The sequence below is a fragment of the Excalfactoria chinensis genome, chromosome 5 (assembly GCF_039878825.1).
Source record: "Excalfactoria chinensis isolate bCotChi1 chromosome 5, bCotChi1.hap2, whole genome shotgun sequence".
Lineage (NCBI taxonomy): Eukaryota > Metazoa > Chordata > Aves > Galliformes > Phasianidae > Excalfactoria > Excalfactoria chinensis.
In genome coordinates, this window is record NC_092829.1 from 36,527,666 (window position 1) to 36,549,925 (window position 22,260).

General features: G+C 45.6%; 1 protein-coding gene across 1 annotated transcript in view; it reads right to left on the bottom strand.

Moving 5' to 3' along the window:
• MICAL2 (microtubule associated monooxygenase, calponin and LIM domain containing 2) overlaps positions 1-22,260 on the bottom strand; it is a 141,963-nt gene that overhangs the window by 13,782 nt on the left and 105,921 nt on the right. The window contains exons 30-34 of the mRNA XM_072338690.1: positions 12,956-13,148; positions 10,145-10,317; positions 8,580-8,654; positions 5,177-5,274; positions 2,210-3,536 (exon numbers count right to left, since the gene is read on the bottom strand). Coding sequence (XP_072194791.1) covers positions 2,210-3,536; positions 5,177-5,274; positions 8,580-8,654; positions 10,145-10,317; positions 12,956-13,148 — 1,866 coding nt within the window. The remainder of the gene's footprint in view (positions 1-2,209; positions 3,537-5,176; positions 5,275-8,579; positions 8,655-10,144; positions 10,318-12,955; positions 13,149-22,260) is intronic.

The following is a 22,260-nucleotide window of genomic DNA, read 5'->3' on the forward strand; positions in this document are numbered from 1 at the left end:
AAGGCATAGGGAAAGACGAGCAACAGAACATAGAAGTAATTGTGTGTGTGTGGGACTGAAGGCCCTTCTTGTCTCTCTCCAACAGTGGATGTCTAAAGGAGCATTATGAGCACTAGGCAGTCACATGTGATTTATCCCCTTAATAACTAACCTAGCCTTCAAGCACATTTCAGTTCAGGAGCTCTCTGAACTGGGTGCGGTTTCTATGCACTTGGTTGATCCTCAGTGGATTTCTCTTCAATGAGCTTCTCCAGTCTCATCTCAATCCCAGAGACTTTTTTACGCAGCTCATTCTTCGGCTCCACTACCAACATCCCATTGAGGGAGAAATCAGCAGAGTAATGAAAGACCAACCATACTTGCACAGAACGAGACTGTCTGGCCCTGAATAAGACAGAAAAACACTACTGCAAAGGACCGAGAGGGAATATGAGCCAAGTCTCATTAAACTGTTTCTTGAAAGGTGCTGGGAGTACAATTTTTTCCTCTAAATAAAATAAACTTTTTAAGATCAATGGTAAACCATACAAATAAAAACCAAGATTTGTAACATAGGCTAAAACTCATCAGCAGTTCATGACTGAAGCTTGCCAAGCCTGGGCCTCAGGCAAGTGCCAGTATGAGGCAAACTACATCCCAGTGAGCCATTGGCTCTCTACCAATTTGATTTTCCCAAAATATGAATGGTTTGAGAAAGTTCAGGGGGCTGCAGTGCTGAAATGCTGAAGACACCAGATTATTGGGCGAATGGCTGGATCCAACCTGCTTTTTTTTTTTCTTCTGAATAGAATTTGCAACGCCCATATTCAGTGACTATAATAATTTAATAATTCCTCTTTTGGCTCACACAGCAGGAGAATGCAGCACATTATTAAATCATCATGTTTTCACAATTTTTAAAATGCAAATAAAGCACAGTATTGTTCAAACCTAACAAGAATCTTTTCCATTCTTGTAGGAATGGAACGTATCAGTTGCTGCAATACATTCAGTTAAGAGCAAGTCAGCTTGGCATAGTCTACAGGTGATGACTTTGTATAGATTCAGAAAAAGCCTTTCATTTAAGACCATAGTGACAAGTGTGAATAGTACCAATACTCTGTGACCTTGAGGCAGCCCTTAGCATCTTCTGGCTTAATGGGAAAGCGTGGTTTTGTAAGTTGCAAGATAAGGAGGCTCCAAGACTCTGATCCAAAAGTTCAGGAATGAGAGCCCAAGTTATTCTGTCTATTTCAGTGAGTATCACAGAGGGGATCTGGCAACTCAAGTGGAACATTTCATCAACTTCACCTACACTCTATTACTAGTACGAATATTATTTTACATACAGATCATTATTTTCATGCTGAATCTGGGTTACAATTTCATAAAATAAGGCACAAGTAGGAATGGCAATAAAATTCAACAGGTTATGGAGTTAGATAACTGCAGCCTTCTGTACTGGGCTGCTGGAAAGATGGATTTTGGAAAAAGGCATCTCTCTCCTACCTCATATTTCACACCTTACACTGTGTTGCACTTAATTCTTTCTGAGCCTATGCTCAGATTACCCCTGTTGTTCTTGGTCTGACATCAATATTTCTTAGCCTTATCTGCAATTTTAATATTAAGCTTGCTCTTACAAGCAAACATGAAAATAGATGCCTTTTAATAACTGCCCAAGTAGACTTACAAATAGGTCACAGCAGGTCAGCAAGGTGCTATCTCCTCTCAAGAAACAGAATGGGGGATATTAATGACATCACAGTGCTCCCAAAAGCATGCCTACAGATTGGTCACTATGACAGTAAGCAGAATTAAGGAGACATCTGCAGCAAAGCTTATTACTGCAGCCCAATTGCTTCAGTGTCTGAGCTCCTCATGGAGAAGATATCAGACATGCTGCATGTTGCACTCAGTGTCATGACAGCAACTGCTCTGCACACCGTCCCATTCTGGTCTATTGCTCCTAGGTCAGCATATTTTCCTGTCTCAAATATACCTGAAGTAAGCAGCAGACCAAACATGGGCCCAGTGTGCTGTGTACTTCTTGCATATTCACCCTACTCCTGGCAACAGCTTTAAACCAGAAGCAACTCCTAAACCTTAAGGAAGATTTATTCAGTCTTCCTACGTAGTCAGTAACTATAAAAGAAACATAAAACACATCAGCACATCAATCTTATAAGTGTTAAGTGCTAGGAATAAATAATCTCACTCAGTTCCTCACCTGTGGAAGGATAACGTAGCCTGTCATCTGCAGAATGGTCCTTCTTGAAAGGCAGAGGTGACGTGAAGAAATTCCCTTCTCTTTCACAAACTTTACTTCTTAGTCTCTCAAAGAGCGAAAGACTACCCTTCTGTGCAAAGTCATGCAAGCTGTCCTTAGGGGTGTTCCGGGGTTCCCGAGATGAAGCAAGAGGGTACTTTTCATTACAGATAAATACATCATCCCTGGGAGCCACTGAAGGAGTTTCATTAAAAGTAAACTTTTCTAGGAGTCCTGGGACATCCTCCATTCTAGCACAAGTCGATTTCTGAGGTATACTATGGGTCTTGGAAGGCCTGCTGTGAGGACTGTAGACTGGAAAGGACAACTTAGTGTAACCACTTGGAGATATCTCTTCAGAGCTGGCAGAAAACTTAGAAGCACTTGAGAGAAGGCTCCCACATCCTAAAGGTTCTCCTGCCTGCTTCCCTACTTGAAGCTCCTGTGGATGACTGTTGTTGTTAGTGTTCCTATGGCCAAGAATACTAGGGAAGCTGAAGAAAGCTTGTTCTGAAGAGGCTTTGGTTTTGCTGTCTGAATCCTGCTTTAGTCCTTCTGGAGATGAAGTCAGAGGTTCCAAAATGGACCTCCGGATTGCACTGGCAATGAGCCTCAGTGGTGATTTTGGCTGGCCAGCTGAATGCTCCTTGGCAGTTTTGTCTGGGTTCCTCAGAGCATCTTTCATGTCAACTGGCAAAGCTGGTGGCACATTATCTACAAATAAAAGAGGCACAGGATAACCAGATGGCTTGAAAACACCTCTTCTCCATTCAGCATCTTTCTCCTTTGAAATCCCCAGCACTTTTTTGTTTTGACTCTGCAGCGTGGATCCACCTAAGTACACGCCATTTGAATCATACAACATGGGTAGCTGTTCTGTGCGAAGAGCTGTCCTTTTTTTTACTTCCTTTACTTCTTGCTCAAGCTTTCCCTCTGGGTGCTTCATATTTTTCTCATCTTTTTCTTTCAGATGCAGAGATGACATCACTTTTGTATTCCCATTAAAATCTTCTGATTCAGAAGTATAATTCCTTTTGTCTTCATTCCAGCCCTGGCCTGTACGTGTCCCAGCGTCACCATCTATATTTTCAGGCTCAGAAAAATCAGCAGCCCATGCCCCATTCCCAGGAGGGATCTGTGGAGAACCTTTGACCTTGCTCTGAAATGGACAATGAGGCACACGAGGATGGACATCTCGAGGCCTCTCTCTGGTTTTTCTTTGAAGTTCTGGGCTGTAGGGTTTGACATGTCCCCTCGTAACTTCTGGTGGTTTCTTGTAAGAAGCCAGCTGTCAAATGCATGAAAAAATATAATTGTGCCAGTGGAAAAATACAGTTTAGTGCATCTTTTATGTAATACTTTAATCAATTTCAATCTTAACAGAATGCTAGTAAGCACAGAACTTATTTTCTATGTACGTCTACCCACAAACGTATGCAAATGACAAAACACTAAGAAAAAAGGTTTTTCTCCACAAAAGAATATTTCTCTATGGGTGGAGATCTAATACTCTACTGGAAGATTTAATAGCCTACAAATAATGTAATTCATACTAACAATCTGCCATCTCTCTATGAATTGCCTTTAATGTTTTTCTTGGAAAGAAAGAGACCAAAATATGGGAAAATAACCAAAAAGGAATCTGCTCTATTCTCCTGTGTGCATTTCTGTTGCATCATGTTAGAATCTGCAGAAAGCACATGAGGCCATAATCCATTCTCTCCAACTGCTTTTACAATACTGCACACTCAAATATTGCAGGTTGGAATGAAGGAAGTGACCCAGAAATAACTGTAAAATGAAAGATGGCAATTTAAACAACTCAATTAGTTTTCTTTTATGATGATTTTCCTTTTGGTGAAGACTTAAATTCATTATTCCAAGCACTGAAATCTTCTGCTGTAAGCAGTAACAAGAGTAAGTGCCTACTTTACCAAACCAAAGGACAAATTCTGGAGATTTTTTAACTTTTTAAAAGTGGGGCATTTTATCTGCAATGCTGTATGATAATGATTGGCTACAATAGTTAATGTCTGTTCCTACTTCTGTGCCAGACTCCCAAATACACATGGGTAAAGCCATTAATCAGGCTTCTCAATTCCTAGACGCATGGGAAGGTAATAGTGACTACTCCCTACTTCGCAGCTGTGTTTGATGAGTGAAATGAACATTGGCCAGGATCTCAGATAAAAATGTTATAAACAACAATAAACACATAAACACCTTCTTAAATTCTCTTGTAAGAGCAAGACAAAGGCCTCTAAGTACTGCATTATGAGCGTAAGCTGCAGCACCGTCTCACCCCTCCTTGCAAACAGTGACCAGACAGCATTGTGCTGCTCAGCTCTCCTGGGATATTCCCTTCCTGGCCCTATTGTCCTAGACCGGAACACAGCTAGCACCGCGGATGTGGAAGACTTGATTTTTATTGTAATGCAGAGCCTGAGGTCAAGCAATTCCAATCACTTCTGATCCAAGAGCAAGGACAACAGGCTAGGACACAAGGGACATGGCCTGGCTCCAAGCTGTGGTGGGGACTGACTGTGCTCTGCTTGGGACTGCTGGTCACTACTGCTACTGCAGTGCCATAACTTGCAACAGGCCCACCTTTCCTCATCCTTTGAAAAAAAAAAAAAAAAAAGAAAAAGAAAAAGAAAGAAAGAAAGAGAGAACCCTGAGCCTTGAAGTAAGATGACGATGCTGCGAGAGGTATGGAATCATGAGCCTACTGCAAAGTAGGAAAAGGCTTATATCAATCAGAGCATCAAAATATTTTCCCTGTGTATAACAAAAGTATAATTCCAACTTCAGCTGCTGACTGCAAGGACCAAAACTATCTGAAATAGCAGAGGACACTCAGCCTGCTGAGAGCAAAGTTGCCCCAAGAATAGTTAGGCTTGTGCTGCTCTGTTCAATTCTCCTTCTTACCTGTGCTTGGGGGTGATCCTCTCCAAGATTGCTTTGACAGCTGGCTGAGCTGTCCTTCCAGCGTAGCCCAGGCTTCTTGTTAGACAGTAGAGGGAAATCTGCCAAAGACACACACTTTTACCTTTGTACTCATATTATTTTTGACTGAAATAAAGTTCACAATTAAAGAATGACAGCAAAAAGTTAAAGAGTCATCTGGATACAGTTTTACCCTGAAGAGCTGACCCACAGTAATCAAGTTTATAGCCTCCCTTGCATATGTGTGCACACTATACATAACACATGTTGACATTTTCAGCAATGAACCTAACTTTTTCTTTTTGTCCAAATGAAGTGAAACAGATTTTGAGTTATGGGAAACTTTCTTATAAAAGTCAGCCCTTTTCAAAGAGCTTTCAGACCTTCAAGACAGAGACAATCAAAACAACCAGCTACTTCTGTAGCCTTGGAAGTTCTGAGAAACAAAGAAAAGTAGGTAAGTTCTGAGAGGGATGGCCATCTGAACACAAAAAGATATGAGAAATGCAATCATCTACAAGCAGTAAGGACAGAAATAATTCTTCAGACTCTTAAACCAAGCCAAAGGGCAGCATGCTGGCTTTTCTAGGATGAGGCAGAATAATTAATTGACAAAGGTCTGGAAACAAAACTTTGTCACTGGAAGAAGCAGGTAAATAACTTGCACCTGAATGCAGTCAGCAGATCTAATATTCGTGTGTGTGAGAAATAGACATAATAAATAGCCTTTGGATGATAGAAAAGTACCCTGAGCCAAGATCATACCATGACAAGCTTTGACGTGACAAATATATCTATAGCTGAATTATTAACTCCAAAAACCCAGCTGTTAGTTCTTAAACAAAGGCTCCCAGTGCAAATGCTGGTTCTATACAGAAATTAAAAGCTACAACAGGGCAAAAAAGGGCAAAAACAACACATAGAATACTGTTCCTGCATATGGACTTCAGAAAAGGGAAGCCAGGGAGAGCCCAAATGTCCTTTCCTCTTAGTGTTTCACCTGTATGTTTCCAGTCTTGATGCAAGTTGTTAACGCTCAGTCAGAAAGTGAGAGAGATGGTGAGCTGGAGTTCATTAAAGCACTCCCATAGGGACCAGTAACAAGGGGCTAAACTGAGATAAATCCAGCTTTTGTCACCCAATTAAAAAGAATACCACAACTCTGATCTGCACACAGTCTTGCTACATCTTTTTTCAACGAGTTTTCTAGATGAGGAAAAGGGAAAAAAAAAAAAGAGGAAACAGACCTCTCAAATAATATCAGACATTCAGAGTCCAGTAGTGGTGTTCTAAGAAAACACCAACAAAACTTGGGCTCCTCCATCTTCACTTTTACAGACTATCTCATCCTACCCCAGTTCTTACTCTCCACTAACAACATGATTTCCTTTCCCTTCATCACGTCCCAGGACATTTGCAGAGCTGTGACTTTCCTGCCCCATTCAGCTCTGCAGACTGATGGAGATCTTCCTGCAGTTCCTAGATTTGCCCTAGCCAGGGGATGTTCCTCCCAAGGCACTTGGTTGTGAGACTGGAGAAAGAAGCTGCAGCCAAGCATGTCCTTTCTATTACCACGTATAACAGAAGAAATAGCTTTTTGCCTTTCTGCAGTCCCAGGGCTCTGCGGGACAGCAGCACCTCCCATAGCAGCTCCTGTGGAAGTGCTTTAGTGCACAACGACAGGACCTGTAGGTGTGAGAGCATCGCTTTGCACAGCGTCCGAGCTCATTGTTGTGCAGAGATAATTGACTTATTCCCAGTGACATGCTGAACCTACATTTGCAGCTTAACGTTAAAAGCATGACTTAAAAAAATAGATCTGTCCCCAGGGCATTGCAAAAACCTGCTTGGCACAAAGGCTCCTCACCGTGACCAAGACAACAAATGAGAGTGCAGCATTGTCTATGGATGCAAGATGGGGATTGCAGATTTTGACAGGTAATATCCTGTCCTGAATCTTTTGGCCAATATAGAAATTTCCAATTTCCTTTCCTTGGCGGCATACCTCATGCTGTATATGAAGCATGTGTTTTGGGAAATAAGTCTGAAAAAGAGACAGGTTTCTCTTTAATGTGACTGATGACCATATGAGTTGTTGTAACTAAATATTAAGTGGATTAAATCTAGAAACTATGGCTTACAATGTCCCTCCAGAGAGTAGAAATCACCTTTATTCTGTTCCCAGTATATGCCGAATGTACTTTACACCTCATTTTAAAAGCATACTGGAGGTTCAGGCAAATTCGCGTAGCTTGCGGTTTTTCTCTCAAAGACTTTTGGCTCCCCCTAGAGCCCTTCGGAGGCACGAGGATATTTTAATAGGACAACGGGAAAATAAATTGGAGAAAAAAAAACAAAAACCAACGCAAAGTAATACAGTTATTGACAAGCTGAAAATGAATCAAATCAATGAATGAATCGCCTTTGGAGAACAGCAAGTCCTTCCCCGTGCCACAGAGGTGCAGTTATTCCCAGGGAACACAGCTCCATCCTGGTTTTTCTGCTTGTCTGTTTGCCACAGGTGCCTCTCTGAGGACAGCCTGCTGGAAGGGATGGTTTGTTTGTGTGGGGCTTGGTGGGAGTATCTTCTTCAGATCACAAAATAGTCTCCTGCACCAGAAGGACCATGAGGTCTGTAGTGGCAGCATTTATGTTTATGCAGCTGAAGGCATCAGACACTGATGTGAAAAAGTTCTTCCCAGAGTGGATACCTGCATATTATCTGTTTTATACTTCAGGTTGTCAACACTCCAATCTAACAGACACAATTGTTTTAGGAGATGTTGGTAAACACACCCAGCTCCCATGCCAGTGTCAGCAGTCCTGCAGGTAGAAGAGCTGCACTGAGGTGGCTGGCTGGCCCCTCTACAAACAGCAGTGGTTTAACTGGTGAGGGCTGGGCAGCTCAGAAGGAAGATGCCCTGGATGCAACGAGTGACTGCCCTGAGATTCAGAGGTGAGTTGCAGACAGACCGGATTGCAGCTGAACTCAGCACGTTCCTGTTTGAGCGCCATGGGCAGAGAAGGTTCAGCCCAAATCACACGGAACTCTTAAATGAGAACCAGTAATGCTGGTTACTTCATTATCTGGGTGCTACAGTGGTAAATGAATAGATGCAATATGAATTAGACGCGGACAGATAAATGATGTGTGGATTCCCTTATCAGTCATAAAGACAGAAGCAATCACACAAAAGGGGAACTTGATCTTTTCAGGACAAGAAAGCGGAAATAAAATATTTGTTGAGTTTTAGCCTTGTCTCTTCACCTTGTAACTCCAATATACAATTTTTAAAGGAAAGGAGATGGAGAAACAGACATTTATGAGGAAGGAACACAGGATGCAGTGCAAGTGAGAAGCCATTGCTTCTTAGGGTGTACTTACTCGTTTGGATTTTTCTCCTCCAACTCTGATACTTGTTTAAGGCAGTGGAGTGGAAGCTGTTGGCTCTCTGTAGCGCTAGACAGAAGCAGAAGAGACACATCAGCTCACCCCAGCACGGGACCGACCGGGAGGGGGCACTGCGGGGCTGGAAAGGGCTTCGGTTCGCGGGGACACGGGGGCCTTTGGTCTCGAAACAAGGCTTCTTTATTCAGGAGACAATTTAAAATGCCGCGCAAAATCCCCTCTTATTTGGTTCAATTAAAAATGCACATACGGGGGTGGTGGGAGGCGGGAAGGAATGAAGGCTGATGGCCCTTTACTGCAGTAAAAATCGTTTCCCAGCTCCTCCATCACAGCAGAAGGCTCCTCACACAAAGGAGGAAGCCTTTGAGGGCTGCCCAAAACCCTGGACAACAAATCAGAGGACCTGGACGCTTGAGCACCACATGCACCTCTGGTATAAAAACCCAGCAGGGATGCTGAGAACACTGGTGTTTAGCATAAGCCTTTCAGTATAAACACACATTTAAGTCAATCACCACTGCTCAGGCATAAGTGAATTCTGATGTAGAAGTTGGTTTCAAAACAGCTTTTTCCACGTGGAGAAGAGTATTAACACCAAATGCAATTAACAAATCTCAAACCCCATCAAGTTTCTCAGGGTCCCAGCCATGAGCTATCAGCACATGGGATGAGCTGACAATGTGGACATAAGGCTGAAGGCACTGGGGGGAGGCCCCCCCAAACCAGTTTCCCTGGGTACACCTGGATGTGCTGGCTGGACAGCCGCTCCCCTGCTCCACCCACACACTGCACCAGCATAGCCACCCCTGTGCCCCAAAGTGCAGGACAGCCCCAGGGCAGGGCTGCTGCCAACTCAGGAGGGTGAACAGCCACTCCTGGGGGATCAGAACATCAGGGTGTGAGCCTGGCAGAGCTCTGGAGGCACTTTCTGAAAGCAGCAGGTTCTCCACAGATCCAGCACATCACTACGAGGTCCTAAAACATGGCAGTCCTCACCATGGAGGTCCAACCTCCAGCTCCAGAAAGGAGTTTTCCCCTAGAAGCAGGCTGCCCCTAAACCTCTCACTGCCTCCCTACTAGTTCTATTCTTTCCTCAGCATGCTTTCTGTGGACACAAATAGTTCAAGCAGCTATATATAAATATAAATGAACCAAACAGAGCAGAGCTCTCCAGTGCTTCCAAAAATTGCCCTTGCTTAGTCAATGCCACAGATATGGCATAGGCTGCTAAAAACATCCCAAAGTCTTACCAGAGGGGGAGTGCTTACCACCCCACATGCTGGGTGTGAGGTGCTACTGCCTCAGGTGTCACAGGAGCACTGCAGTGAGTAGTGCCTTGCAGCAAACTGTATGCGTTTGGGTGCAGCTCAACCAAAAGAAATGTTAGGATTCAACCAATGAGTAAAGAAGAAAGGAACATGCAGAACAGTTAGAGCACCCAAAAGGTGCTCCAAAATGAAGACACTGTTAAAGAATACAACCTTCACAGCCTCTCCCTCAACTCTGACTTCAGCTCCCCAGGTGTTGGAGATGCCACTTACCATCAATGACTTTGGATGACCTGTGGCTTTCCTCTGGTGCCACAGGGCTCCTGGCAAGCAATGTCCAGCGGCGTGGGGGGCTTGGGCAGGCGGGGGGCTCCAGCAACGGGGTCTGTCTTTCACCCACATCAGAGCTGGAGGAGTTGCCATCAAAATCAGATTCCCCCTCAGAGCTAGGGAGGACAAGAAAGGAAGAGAGCGGGACAGATCAGAAGGCACATGGAATGCAGGTGTTCATTTCCCCTTCTGTGCAACATGCACCAGCATCAGCACTGACAACAATAGAGGCTTTGCAGACAGAGATGGCATCTCAATTTTGCATTTTTTGCTGTTATTACTGCAGCCCTGTAGCTTACTGTGGGTAAAACACAGCTGACACATCCACACTCCCATAACATCTCTGCTATCCAGATTCAGACCCATGATTGCTGTGTTCAGCAAAGAAGCTGAAATTCACCTGCTGCAGGCAGCCTTGGCTTCAGTACATCAGCGAGCCACTGGGATGGCACAGCAAGTGCAAGGAGTGGCCAGAGATGAACATAACTAAAAGTATGCCACACAAACACCCAGGGTGACACATGCATTGTGACCTTGCCTCTGGGCAGGAGAATGACCTTGGCAGACAGTTATGAATCTTTTTTTGTTCATTTGTTTTTTCTCCAGTAATAAGAGAATTTCTTTAATCTCTCAAAGCCAAATTATAGGGAATGTACACTTTCAGGCCTTCTGATGAGGTCGCAATCCCACCACCATAAATAAGCGTGCCACCATGCAATTCAGCCTATTTTTAATGAAAACAATGCTGCTAAGTTGATTCTTAGATTTATTGTGATGACTAGTAGTTCCACTTGAAAATGAAGAGCTCATGCCCTCTTACGTTAGCATGCGGGGAGAAAGCTGTTTCATATTTATGTAGCATTCATTGCCTTGTAGAAATAAAGATTAATTACGACAGCCCCAGGACAGAGCCCACACAACATAAGGAAGATGTACTAAAGGAAGGGCTGTGGCCAGGAACCGCAGCAGAGGCTGGAACAAAACCTCTGTGGTTGGCTCTGACTGGGCAGCATTTTCTGATAACTTGAGACTGTGTCACTCATAACCAGACCAGATATTGGCTGCAGACAGTCTGAAGCTGACATATACATGGTATACATAGCAGCAGCCAGTACTCCTGCTTCACCCAGATCCAGCTGGCACTGGAAGAGCTGGAGGGCCAGCAAGTTCCCTGATGATGGTAATAGTACGTACACTGAAATACATATTCTATATCTATATTTGTATACACACACACACTTATTCACACATGTAAGTCTGATAGCTGAGATTACAAGACACTACACTGAGACTGGGCAGAGCACCACGCTAAAGAAAAAGACGTGCCATGAATACTGATAGGTACTTTTCCGTTTTAAAGAGCAAAACATCAGTTTCCCTTGGCTGGCAAGGACACAAGTGCAGTAGGATGGGGCTTGTCCTTTGAGCTCTGCTTGATAGGCAGTCATTATCCGCAAGCACTAGCGCTTGAACTGCAAGCTGTTTGACTAAGCCAGTCATTTTTCTGGCTACACACTCTGTCAGACCTTGCAATGCCATTTGTCACTTGCTATTTCACTTGCCCAACCTTTTTAGGCAATGGCTCACTGGCTGGAGCAGTACGAGTGCGTGGTCCCTGAAGGCAGTGCAGGAGGCTGATCTCAGGGGTACTGGCACACACCGTTCCGGTGTCAACAGCAGTGTCAGCCTGGACAGGAACCAGAGGCCTCCCTGCAAACACAGGACTGTCACAGCTGTAGGAAAAGGAGCTGATCCCTCAGATCAGGGAGATTAACTGGCTCCCCTCTCTGCGTGCTGCTCATGTGTGAGGCACAAACAGCCTCAGGGTATTAATATGGACACAAACAGACATGCTGTAGCAAGATCTGTCCAACAGGCAGAAAACCCTACCCCGAGCTCTCACTTCTCTGTGGGGAGAAACCTCAGCAGAGATTAATCCTGTCCCTAAAAACACCCTGATGCGTGGCAGAGCACAAAGATCATTTCAGACTCTCACGTGGAAGAGAAGTTGCTCTCAGCAACCTACGCACACACTACCATGAGTGAGTGCTTAAAGGACTTCAAGAGTAAGGTTCCTCACAGAGTATGCAACTCAAATAGCTTTGGGTTTGCTTTGGGTTTGTTTTTTTTTTCTTCTTTAACTGTTAGTAAGGAAAACTACTTTACTTGGAAGATACCAATCTAATCTTTACTACAATAAGAGTGAACTCCCACAGAATCCTGTCCTGAATGCCAGTATATCATTGTTCTTACATAGAAATCAGACTTCCTTTGACAGCTCTTGGAGAGCTGTAGGATTTCACATGACTTAGGGGTGGGCAGGCCATCAAATGCCCAGAGAGGTAGTGAGGCTACAGCCTGGTGGTACCCAGGTAGCAGGAGAGTGGGGTTGCAGGATGCACCATTGCCACAGCACAGCCTGATTTCTGAAGGTTTTGGAAAAAAAGAATAGCTGAACCCGAGATGACTGGGGTATGTTTTTCAATCTGACTCAGGCCCTTGTGTGGGATACAAATGTTTGAGTATTTCCTGCAAAGTGAGTCATGTGTCTGGTGGGATTTATGGCTGTGGTAAAGAACAATTGTTTTTATGAGAAGTTTTTCTGTTTTCTCTTTTTTTTCCTCTCTCTCGTTTATTATTATTATTATTTTAAGCCCCACTATAAGTGTATTTGGTACCATATTTTGCTATATCTTCCCAGAGAAAACCTGGCTTCCCCCTATTTTTTAAAGGTCTATTTATGTTTTCAAGTACCTGCTTGCATCACTGGTGACCATGACCCGAACAGCAAGGAGGTTGTGCTCCGTCATTTCCTCCTCAGGGATGACCTTTACGGTGGCCCACTCAGGGTCAGGGGATGAGAACCAGCTTTCCACATTGAGGTGTTCCAGGATGCTCTTTGCCTTCTTTGGGGAGGTAGGCTGGTCAGCCACAGGCTGGCAGAAGCCTAGGAAAGGCACAAAGGTAACAGCAAGGTGTTAGGAATCAGATGGAGTCAGGGACCTCAACCTCTGTTTTGGGTGGCCTTTGGCCACTGGCAGTGGTTGCTGAGAGTGTCTGCCAGGCTCTGTGGTACAGTCCTGACAGGGTTCTCCAGTTGGTACACAAAGAGATGGAATCTGCAGGGCAGCCTTGGCTTTTGCAGCTGCAGGCTCTTGGCTCCATTTGGTTGCACTGCCATCAGGCTGGATGCCCGGTGGCAGTACCAAAGACACATGCCACCCGCATGAGGCAGAGGCATGCAGTCTCTTTTCAGGCCACTGGTGTGTATAAGGCTCTTCAGAAGGTTGTTTTTGAGTGTGTGCAGAGAAAATTAAGCACCGATTTGGGAAAAGACAAAATGTGGCAGCAGCTAAGCAGCACAACCCCTGAACTTCATGCTCAGGAAGAAGGAACAAAGAACAGTTTCCTGGCTTATCCCAATTAAAGCGCACAGAGCCAAAGGCAGGGGATGATCTTTCCCTGTGAAGTCCTTAATTTCTGAGCAACCTCACCCATCCACAGCCTCCTGCACAAGCAAACACAAGCATACCAGCCCTGTAAATTTCCCTGTGGCCCAGGAGGCACAAATGACATTCTCAAGAAGGATGGCTTTGCTCAGTTCACCTTGCACGCGTGATGCTTTTGCTACAGTTAGTTTAGCATTTATTTCTAACTTACATCTGCATAAACAGAAGGAAAAAACAAACAAACAGATCTGGGATGTGGTTTATCCTCTTATCTATGAAAGAAAAGTGTGCAGTCAACATCTATAGAACTTCTACTTAACTTGCAGCTCCTTCCTACACTACAGGTCCTCACTCAGCCTAGTCTTCCACCTTGCAAAGGCTTTTAACTCAAACATGCAGTGCTTGCACAGTAAACAAGCCAGAAAAAGCATGCCGTGAGCAAGCCTTCACAGCAGGTGCCCTGGGAGATGACCTGCACTGCAGCCCCAATGCTTTCCCACAGGCAGCTTAGAGCGGCACTTCCCATCTGTCATCATGTGGCTCTCCACAGCTTGTGTTGCAGGTACATGTCCTGTGCATCACCCCCACTGTGGTTCCTGAATGTCAACACTTCAGGTTAACCAGTCCCTCTGGAATTGCCCACAACTGCCCCAGATTTTGTGTCATTAATGACGACAGAGCTGGTGAAGGACCTCAGCCTATCACCCAGCCCACGCAGTGTCTCAGCTGCAGCCACATTCACTTAAGGAGCTGCATTTCTCTGCTGCTCTTTAAGGTATTGTGGTACTCTCCTTTTTGAACTGTGTAGTAGAAGTCAACTTTCTCTGGAATCTGCTAGATAAGCAGTCTTTTCTGAAAGAGATCAACTAGCATTCATAGCTGAACCAACCATAGATAACTAATGCTGAACTAAGTTCAACATTCTGCCTTAAGAAGTAAAACCACTCCTTACTGATTTACATAGTCAGTATTTGCACTGTGATGTATAAAGCTGAATAAATGGAGTTGTGCTCAATTCCACAAAAGTGGAAGGAAGCTGAGCTACCTCCACATTTCTGCACGTGAGAGACATTTGTACTAACCCAAATGCTGGGTTACCAATTTCATGAACTTTTAAAGAGATGGAAGCTGCAGCTGTTCTGCAGAGCAGGACCACCTCCTAGGTAACCAGCTTGTATCAAAGACAGAAGTGCCCAAGATGCCAAGAGCCAATGTAGGCTTTGACAACACTACCCAGTATTAGCAGCCTCTCCTAAAAGACAGCACTGGCAGTGGGCCCTGAGCCATACAGTGATGAAATGCAGCCCAATGGAGCCCTTTGGGCTCTTGCACTGGGCTTCAGTCCTGGAGAAAAAGGGGAACAGAGCAGAGCAACACGCCACTGGTGAGCCTGTGTAAACACCACTCAGGGAGAGCAGTGGCCAACTCAAACAAAAGCCTGAACACTGCACAGACCTGAACCCACCTGTTAATTATTACCAGTACTGCCACAGCAACGCAAACAAATCAAATAGGCCATCTGCTGGGAGACTGCCATCGGCCTTTGTTGCCATTAGTTTTAAAGGAGTGCCACAGAGAAGATAAAAAATGACTTGAGACAAATGAGAAAGTTAAAAATACAGCTGGCTTTTCTTTAAAGTGCTTTCCTTAAAGCACCTCACAGCTCACTGTACACTGACTGCACTCAGAGCCATGCTGCAACAGTGGCAGCCACAGTAAAGCTAAATTGGAGTACTCCACTTTTTGGAAGCTGGGCTGTGATCTGGCAACCAGGATCTGAGCTTCAGTGCCTCAAATGCCATCACTGAGAAACAGAACATCTCCAGTCACTACTGCCATCAACTCAGGACATGTACCCCATAGGCTGACAGACCAGCCCTCAGAGGTGCAGAAAAAGCCTTGTGGGAGCCTTGAGTTGTTGGGCACTTCTGGGCACCCCCCTTGTGCTCTGGGAAAACCCAAGCTTTTGCAGAAGAATTGAGGTGGACATTTAGCTCCTAAGTTCAAGGTGACAACTCCCACGTAAGCTCCTAGGTATCTAAGTTTTCTAGTGCTTAGGTTCTCTCAGAGATCCATGCATGGCTGTATGTGCCGCACTATCCCACTTCTTCACTAGAAGAGAGCAAAACTGGCCTTAATGCTGTTCCCAAATGCAAAGTGGCACACGGGTGCACTAAGCTCCACACCGGGAGCAGCCAGCAGGACCCCACAGCCTGCAAGAGCTCCCACTAAGGTCATGTTTCCTCCCCAGGACAAGAGATTTTCTACTGGCAAGGTAGCTAAGAGACTGACAGTCAGAGGAAACGGACCTTACAAGATAAACACACACAATGCAAAGTTAAATGGGTATCCAGTCTCAATGGAAAAGGGCACAGCCTCTGCTTTCCTGCCAATGTAAACTAGTGCTGTGCCACTGACCCCCATAGGCAACTCCACATACTATCAAAAGAGACAAGTCATCAGAAAACAGACTCAAAATAGCCTTCACATCAGATCTTACTTCACTTCCATCACTCTTACTGAAGATTTCCTACCATCCTTCCTACTGTCTTATGTTTCATCATGCTAAAGCTCTCCAGCAGTGAGCACGCATCCCCCGCAGTCACACTTTGGGCTGAAGCCCTCACTAATCCTTTGCCAAAATGTTTAAATAATTTACCCGAGGGGGGGATTACGGACAAGCCATGCATGTGGAAGGTGTTAATCTTGTGGCAGTAGACAACAGATCAAACGTGTCACATGCTTGAGGCTGCAGGGATAGATAAGACACACTACAAATATCGCTCACTGCATTGCTGCCCAGTTAATAGTGGAACTGCCCTACTGGCACAAGTTAGAGAATTGCCGGTGGTCAGATTTCCTGAACTATTCAGTACAAGCAAGCTAAGGAGCTAACGTGTTAATTTCCAGACCCTCCCATGTTCTCTGGCATGATTCTGTGAAGGAATGCAGGCTAGGGTGCAAGCAGGGCAGTGCAAGCAGCTGTGGGTGCTCTGCAGCCAGCATGGCTGGGTGCTGGGGCTGTCTGCGGAATTTGCACAATGATAATTTGCTGCCTGAAGGTCTGATAGGATTGAGAGAATTTAAGCTTTCCATTCATTCCTTGAGTTGCTGCTAATCTCCTTACTCTGCTGACATCCAGACTGGCTGCAGGAGATGCTCTGTCCCAACACTGTGGTACTAACAAAGGCTTTGGTATTGCTGGATACCAGAAGCCAGGGTCATCTTGGTGACTCAGCACCCAGTGGCATGGCAGGGTCTGGCCAAAAGTGAACACTTAGAAGGGCTTTGGTGGCCACAGCAATGAGAGCAGTACTGTGAAACAAGCCACCTCGCACTTCCTTTTTTAAGCAGTATAAAGACACTATGCCACAAACGAAGAACATAGCAAGGCTTGGCTGAAGCAGCCAGGCTAGTGGCTGCAATTTGCCACCAGCCCACAGCAAACAGCATATGAGGCTGTTCACATCTTCCTACCAGCCAGAGGGAACAGACCTCAGGTGCTGTGGACAGCCATCTGCTGGCAAACACTGCCTACTCAGGTGATGGCTGCAGTTGCTCTCTTCAGCATCAGGCTGCAGCCAGCAGGACAGAAATGATACTTGTTTTCCCACTTCAGGACAAACCTGACACAATGATTGAGATTCAGTTCTTTTTTTTCCCCACAGAAAACACAAAAAAAAATTTCAGGGGAATTTTCCAAGATGAGAAAGAAGCCCAGATCCTACCCAGGTGAGAAAGTTGTGTATTTTAACCCCTCCGATTTTTGTTTCCTATGTTCATAATAGCAATCCTCTTTTCCATGCTCTTCCATGGCCATTATCACAAAGGGCAACTGGAGGCCTTGGAAAGTAGTTCTTAACACTGAGAAAAAACAGTGCATTGATCCAAAGTTCTTTCAAGTAGAAAAAAAATTTGCAATGCATTTTACAGTGCAGAACAGCACTCAAGACACAGGTATATTCACTTCAGCAGATAATACAACCCATGCACAGAGGTGGCCAATTTCAGTGGCTTTGTGTTCTGGGAACAGCAGCATCTCCACACAGCTCTGCTGTCAGTCTCCCCAGCACAAGAGCCTCTCCTCAGCCCAACCCTTCCTGATTGGAGTCCTCCACTGACTTGCACTGAGAGTAAACACTGTGGTTTTAGAGTTGTTGGGTTTTTTTAAAATGCAAATGGTGGAGATTAGCTTCAGTTATATAAACAATAGTAACACAGTCAGCAACTGCAACAGAACAATTCTGCATTCATATGACCCTCCCACTCCAACAGGATGAAAAATTTGGATAAACAATTTCTCCTTTGTCTGCATTTCAAAACCTACCTCACCCTCCCCTCACTGGGACTGAAACAACTGTTTTCCTTACAGCAAAAGGATTTAGCTAAAGCTCATGGTACGTGAGCAGCATCCCCGCTGCTCGCCCGAGGCTCACTGCGGATCAGTGCTCATCCCAAGGTCAGGGGTGTCTAAGGCTCACTCCAGCACACAGGCTTGGCTGAACAGCCCACACAGACCCCCTGGACAGATTCAGATCACTTTCCAGTAAAAAGTGCTTCTCTTTCCCATTATGTCTCATGCTGAGTTTTCTTAATTCCATATTCTTCCACTCAGCCAAAGGTCCAGTTCATCTTTGCATCTGAAACATCATCATTAATTTCAAATGAAATCTGATGAGATGTGACCAGCAAGGGGCAAAGACGTCATAACACCCCTGTAACATGGGCAGAACTCACAGAACTTGGATGGAACATTTAGTTCCAAAGCTACAATCAAGGGGTACCAATCCTTATTTACTGCACCAGTAACCCAAACACCACAATTATTTACTTAGGGTAAATTAGTGATAACATTTGGATGGTGTGACTGTCCCTCAGAGCTGGTTCAGCCAGCTCCTGGCTCCAGGATGCACTTGCAGGAGCTCTCCCATCAGACCTCACTGAGCAGTCAGCCCATCTTGTTCCTCAGCAGGGCCCATTCCCAGCTGGTTATCAGCTCTGACAAACAGACCTCAGAGTGCCCACTGACCAGCAGAGCAGCAACCTCTGATCAGGAACACAAGGAAGCTTTCCAAAGTCCCCACACATGCCGACCAGCACAAAGGAGAGCCATCCTGCCGTGCCTCGAGAGGCCTCACTGCCCATACCCCACAGGTGGCCCTGGGCCAGCAGAAACCACACGAGCTCAGCATTACTGCAATGTCACTGCAATTCTACCCGCAACAAGCTTATAACACTCAGGTGCTTACGGAAGGACATCCAGCAGTGATGCCAGCACCAAGACCTTTCTCAGTCACTTTCTGTAAGAGCATGCCTCACAGTCTGGACACATTCCATAGGTCCAGAGTGACCCGCTGGCCATGCTCTGCACCTCAGGAGCTCAGTGTCTAGCAGGAGGGGCCATGTGGAAACTGCAAAGTTGTTCTTAACTTTATTACAGACGTGAGTTACTTAAATATAAAACAAAGCCTGCAATTAGTTTTGTTAGTTGTCTTCTCTCAAAGTGCCTCTCAGTCAGTTCACACCCCAAAAGTGCAGGGCAGGTACCAGATGCCTGGTCACACTCCAGCTACCAGCACTGGCTTCATCTAAGAGAGGGCAAACCCCTCTCGGTGTTACTGCCAGGCTGGGGCCCAGGGAGGGCAACAAGCTCTGCAGACCCCAGCCCAGAGTTACTGCTGCCTTGGGTGCCTCAGCACCACCTCACACTGCCTGCCCAGCACAGCCAGGCCACTCTGCCAAAATTTCAAGCTCCAGTTATTGAAAACTTAAGATTTCAGAGCCATTCAATGCTCTTCTTTGACCCACAAATTGCTACAAGTGGTCCTACCCCAGGTAAGCTCCCTCTGCCACTGCAGAGCAGACAAAAAAAAAGGTCGCTGTGCTTCTCTTCCCAGTCACAGAGGCTGTACCGAAAGCAGCCATTCCACGAGGTAAAGGTGCTGAATTACATGCTGGTGTCCCGTTGCACCACACCATGCCAGCTCAGCACTGCAGAGAGGTACTGACAACTGTTTCTGTTTTATGCCACGTTAGCAGTGCAATTGCTGTCAGTTCTGCTTAGCTCAGAGAAATGCATAAGTCCCGTGGCAGGCGCTACAGTAGACTGTTGGAAGCCACTACACGTGGGGTTGAGGAGAGGCCACCTCCAGAGGGGCCATCATTCACTGTGATCACCATTTACTAATGCACTGATCACTATATAGCATCTGAGTGACTCACCAACAAAGCTGAGGCTGACAGGCAAGAGAAAGGGGACGTTACTCACACTGGTGTGTCCCATCTGACAGGGAAACCTGTCTCTGCATGGGCTGCTTCTACCAAGCCACCTGCCAAATTAGCAGCAGGCAGAGCACATAACTGCAACCCAACAGGGAGATGACAGGGGCTCAGGAATCAGCCAAATTTGGGCAGAGCCAAGTGCCTGCTGAGGGCAGCTGGGCTGGACAGGGATGGGGACTCTCATGAGTGCCACTCACAACAGCACAAAGCCCAAATAACAGCCCCCTCCCTGGAGGGCCAGCCGTCTTGGCCACCAGCTGGCTCCTGCCTTTTATCAGCTTTGCTGTTCTGCATGTGCCTCCACCCCGCTGCCTGCCTTAGACAAAAAGCATTCAAAGATGAACCTGTCTGGAAAAATCTTGAACTGAGTCAGCTGCAGCAGCCTGAAAATCAAGGCAATGCTGCCATGCCATAAGCAAGCAAAAGAGTTCATGTTTACTCATCCTCTTCCACTTCAGCTGGCTTTAAACTGGGAGTGGGAAATTCATTTTTAGGCAAGATACAGTAATACTTCTCAGCTGAATCAGACTGAATGGAATGGTGCACAAGCAGAAAATGGGAGTTAGCCACATCGAGCTAACGAGAGTACAAAGACTTACACTATCACAAACTTGGAGACACAAGAAAAACAAAGTATAGAAACAGCTAGAATCCTTGTTTTTTGTTTTGTTTGTTTGTTTGTTTTTAAATATCTTTCCCCAGAGACCACAGAACACCCAGCAGGTCAGCTGGTCAGCAAGAAAGCTCTTGTGGGGAGAACACTCCAGAGAATGCCTTGCAAACACCCAGACTCCTTGCAATTCTGAGCAGAGATTTCTTACAGCACAAGGGCCTTGTCTGGGGGAGGGAGAAAGAAACCAACTGGAATCAGCTGTCAAAATCTCCATGTGGAATACAATATATTGGCACCTCTGACACCACCATGTTTTTGCAACTTGTTGAAGACTGTGGAACGGGAGTAGTACTTACCCAGAGCTGTCATAGCAATTCAGTAATGGTTAATGGCCTTCAAACCCTCAGATGAAAAGCACTGAAATCCCAGGTACTGCTGCAGCTGCTAGTGGGCAGCAGGAGCACAGGCAGCCAGGGCTGGCACACAGCTCACTTCCCCGCTGTGCCCAGCACCAACTATGGTTGCACTCCTGTGATGGGGACAAGGTTTGGGTGAGCTCAGCTGGGTCAACCTGCCAGCTGGCCCCTGGCCCTCCTGATGCCAGGGTAGCAGTACTCAGTACTTCCTCACACATAACCAACACAGCTATGAACCTTCACAACAGAAGTAACCTATGCTCACCCACCCCTCCTGCAGCCAGTGTCCTCCCAACAAGTCCCCAGCCTGGCTTGCTGGCAATCCTGAGGCTTTTACCCTGCCATTAAACTGTGTTACCCTATAATTCACTCACAGGATGAAAGTACTCTGCCTGGCCTTGTATGGAGCTGCTGACTAAGGCAGTGACACGAGTGAATAATTTTTAAGTGGGGTTACTCACAAATGAGGGCAGCTCCAATGGTGAAAGCAAACACCAGTTGGCATAAAAGATGGACATTAAGAAATTCAGTCATCAGACCACAAATTGATTTGTAGCACGCCCAGCACACTTCAATGAATCTCTAGCTTCTTACTGTATAATAGAACCCTCCAAAATCATGTATGTAACATAGCACGACTTGTAGAAAGCTGCAGGGGCAGAAGGAAGGTGTCGTCAGTGCTGTGGAAGCACAGTTGAACCCAGCAAGCACAGGGATAATATACAGTGCAGAAAGCACTCTCCAAGGAAGCCTCTGCCTACAAAGGACTGTGAAATGGGATCAGAGAATGGCTCCTCCAGCTTGCTTAGGTCATCTGGCAATATGCTGGTTACCAGCCTACACAGGAGTGAAACCCCAGCTCAAACCTGTTATAACCTCAACTGAGCACTGCAGTCTGAGTTTCAAACATGTAAGACTGCCTGGAAACATTACCTGCATTAGACCTTGAAACTGAAGACATCCCATTATGTTATTTCATAGATGTGCACTAGGAGGCTATAGGGCTTCCAACAGCATTCCCAAATTGATGTCCTTTATTTATTGAACTCTGACTTTTCAGCGCATCTAAGAAACCACCAGGCAAATTTCTGTCCCTGAAAAAGCAGTTCAGTAAATGACACGATGTTCCACAGGACAGGTTCTTCCCACCTTTCTAGCCCTTTATGCATAAGCTCAAATTGTCTACCGAAGTCACTTCCACATTATTCTATCCAGCAAAAAGTGGAGAACAAAGCCAACTCGCTTTTGCATTTCTGTGGGGTGGCACACTATCCCCAGTTGAAGCATGGCCATATCTCC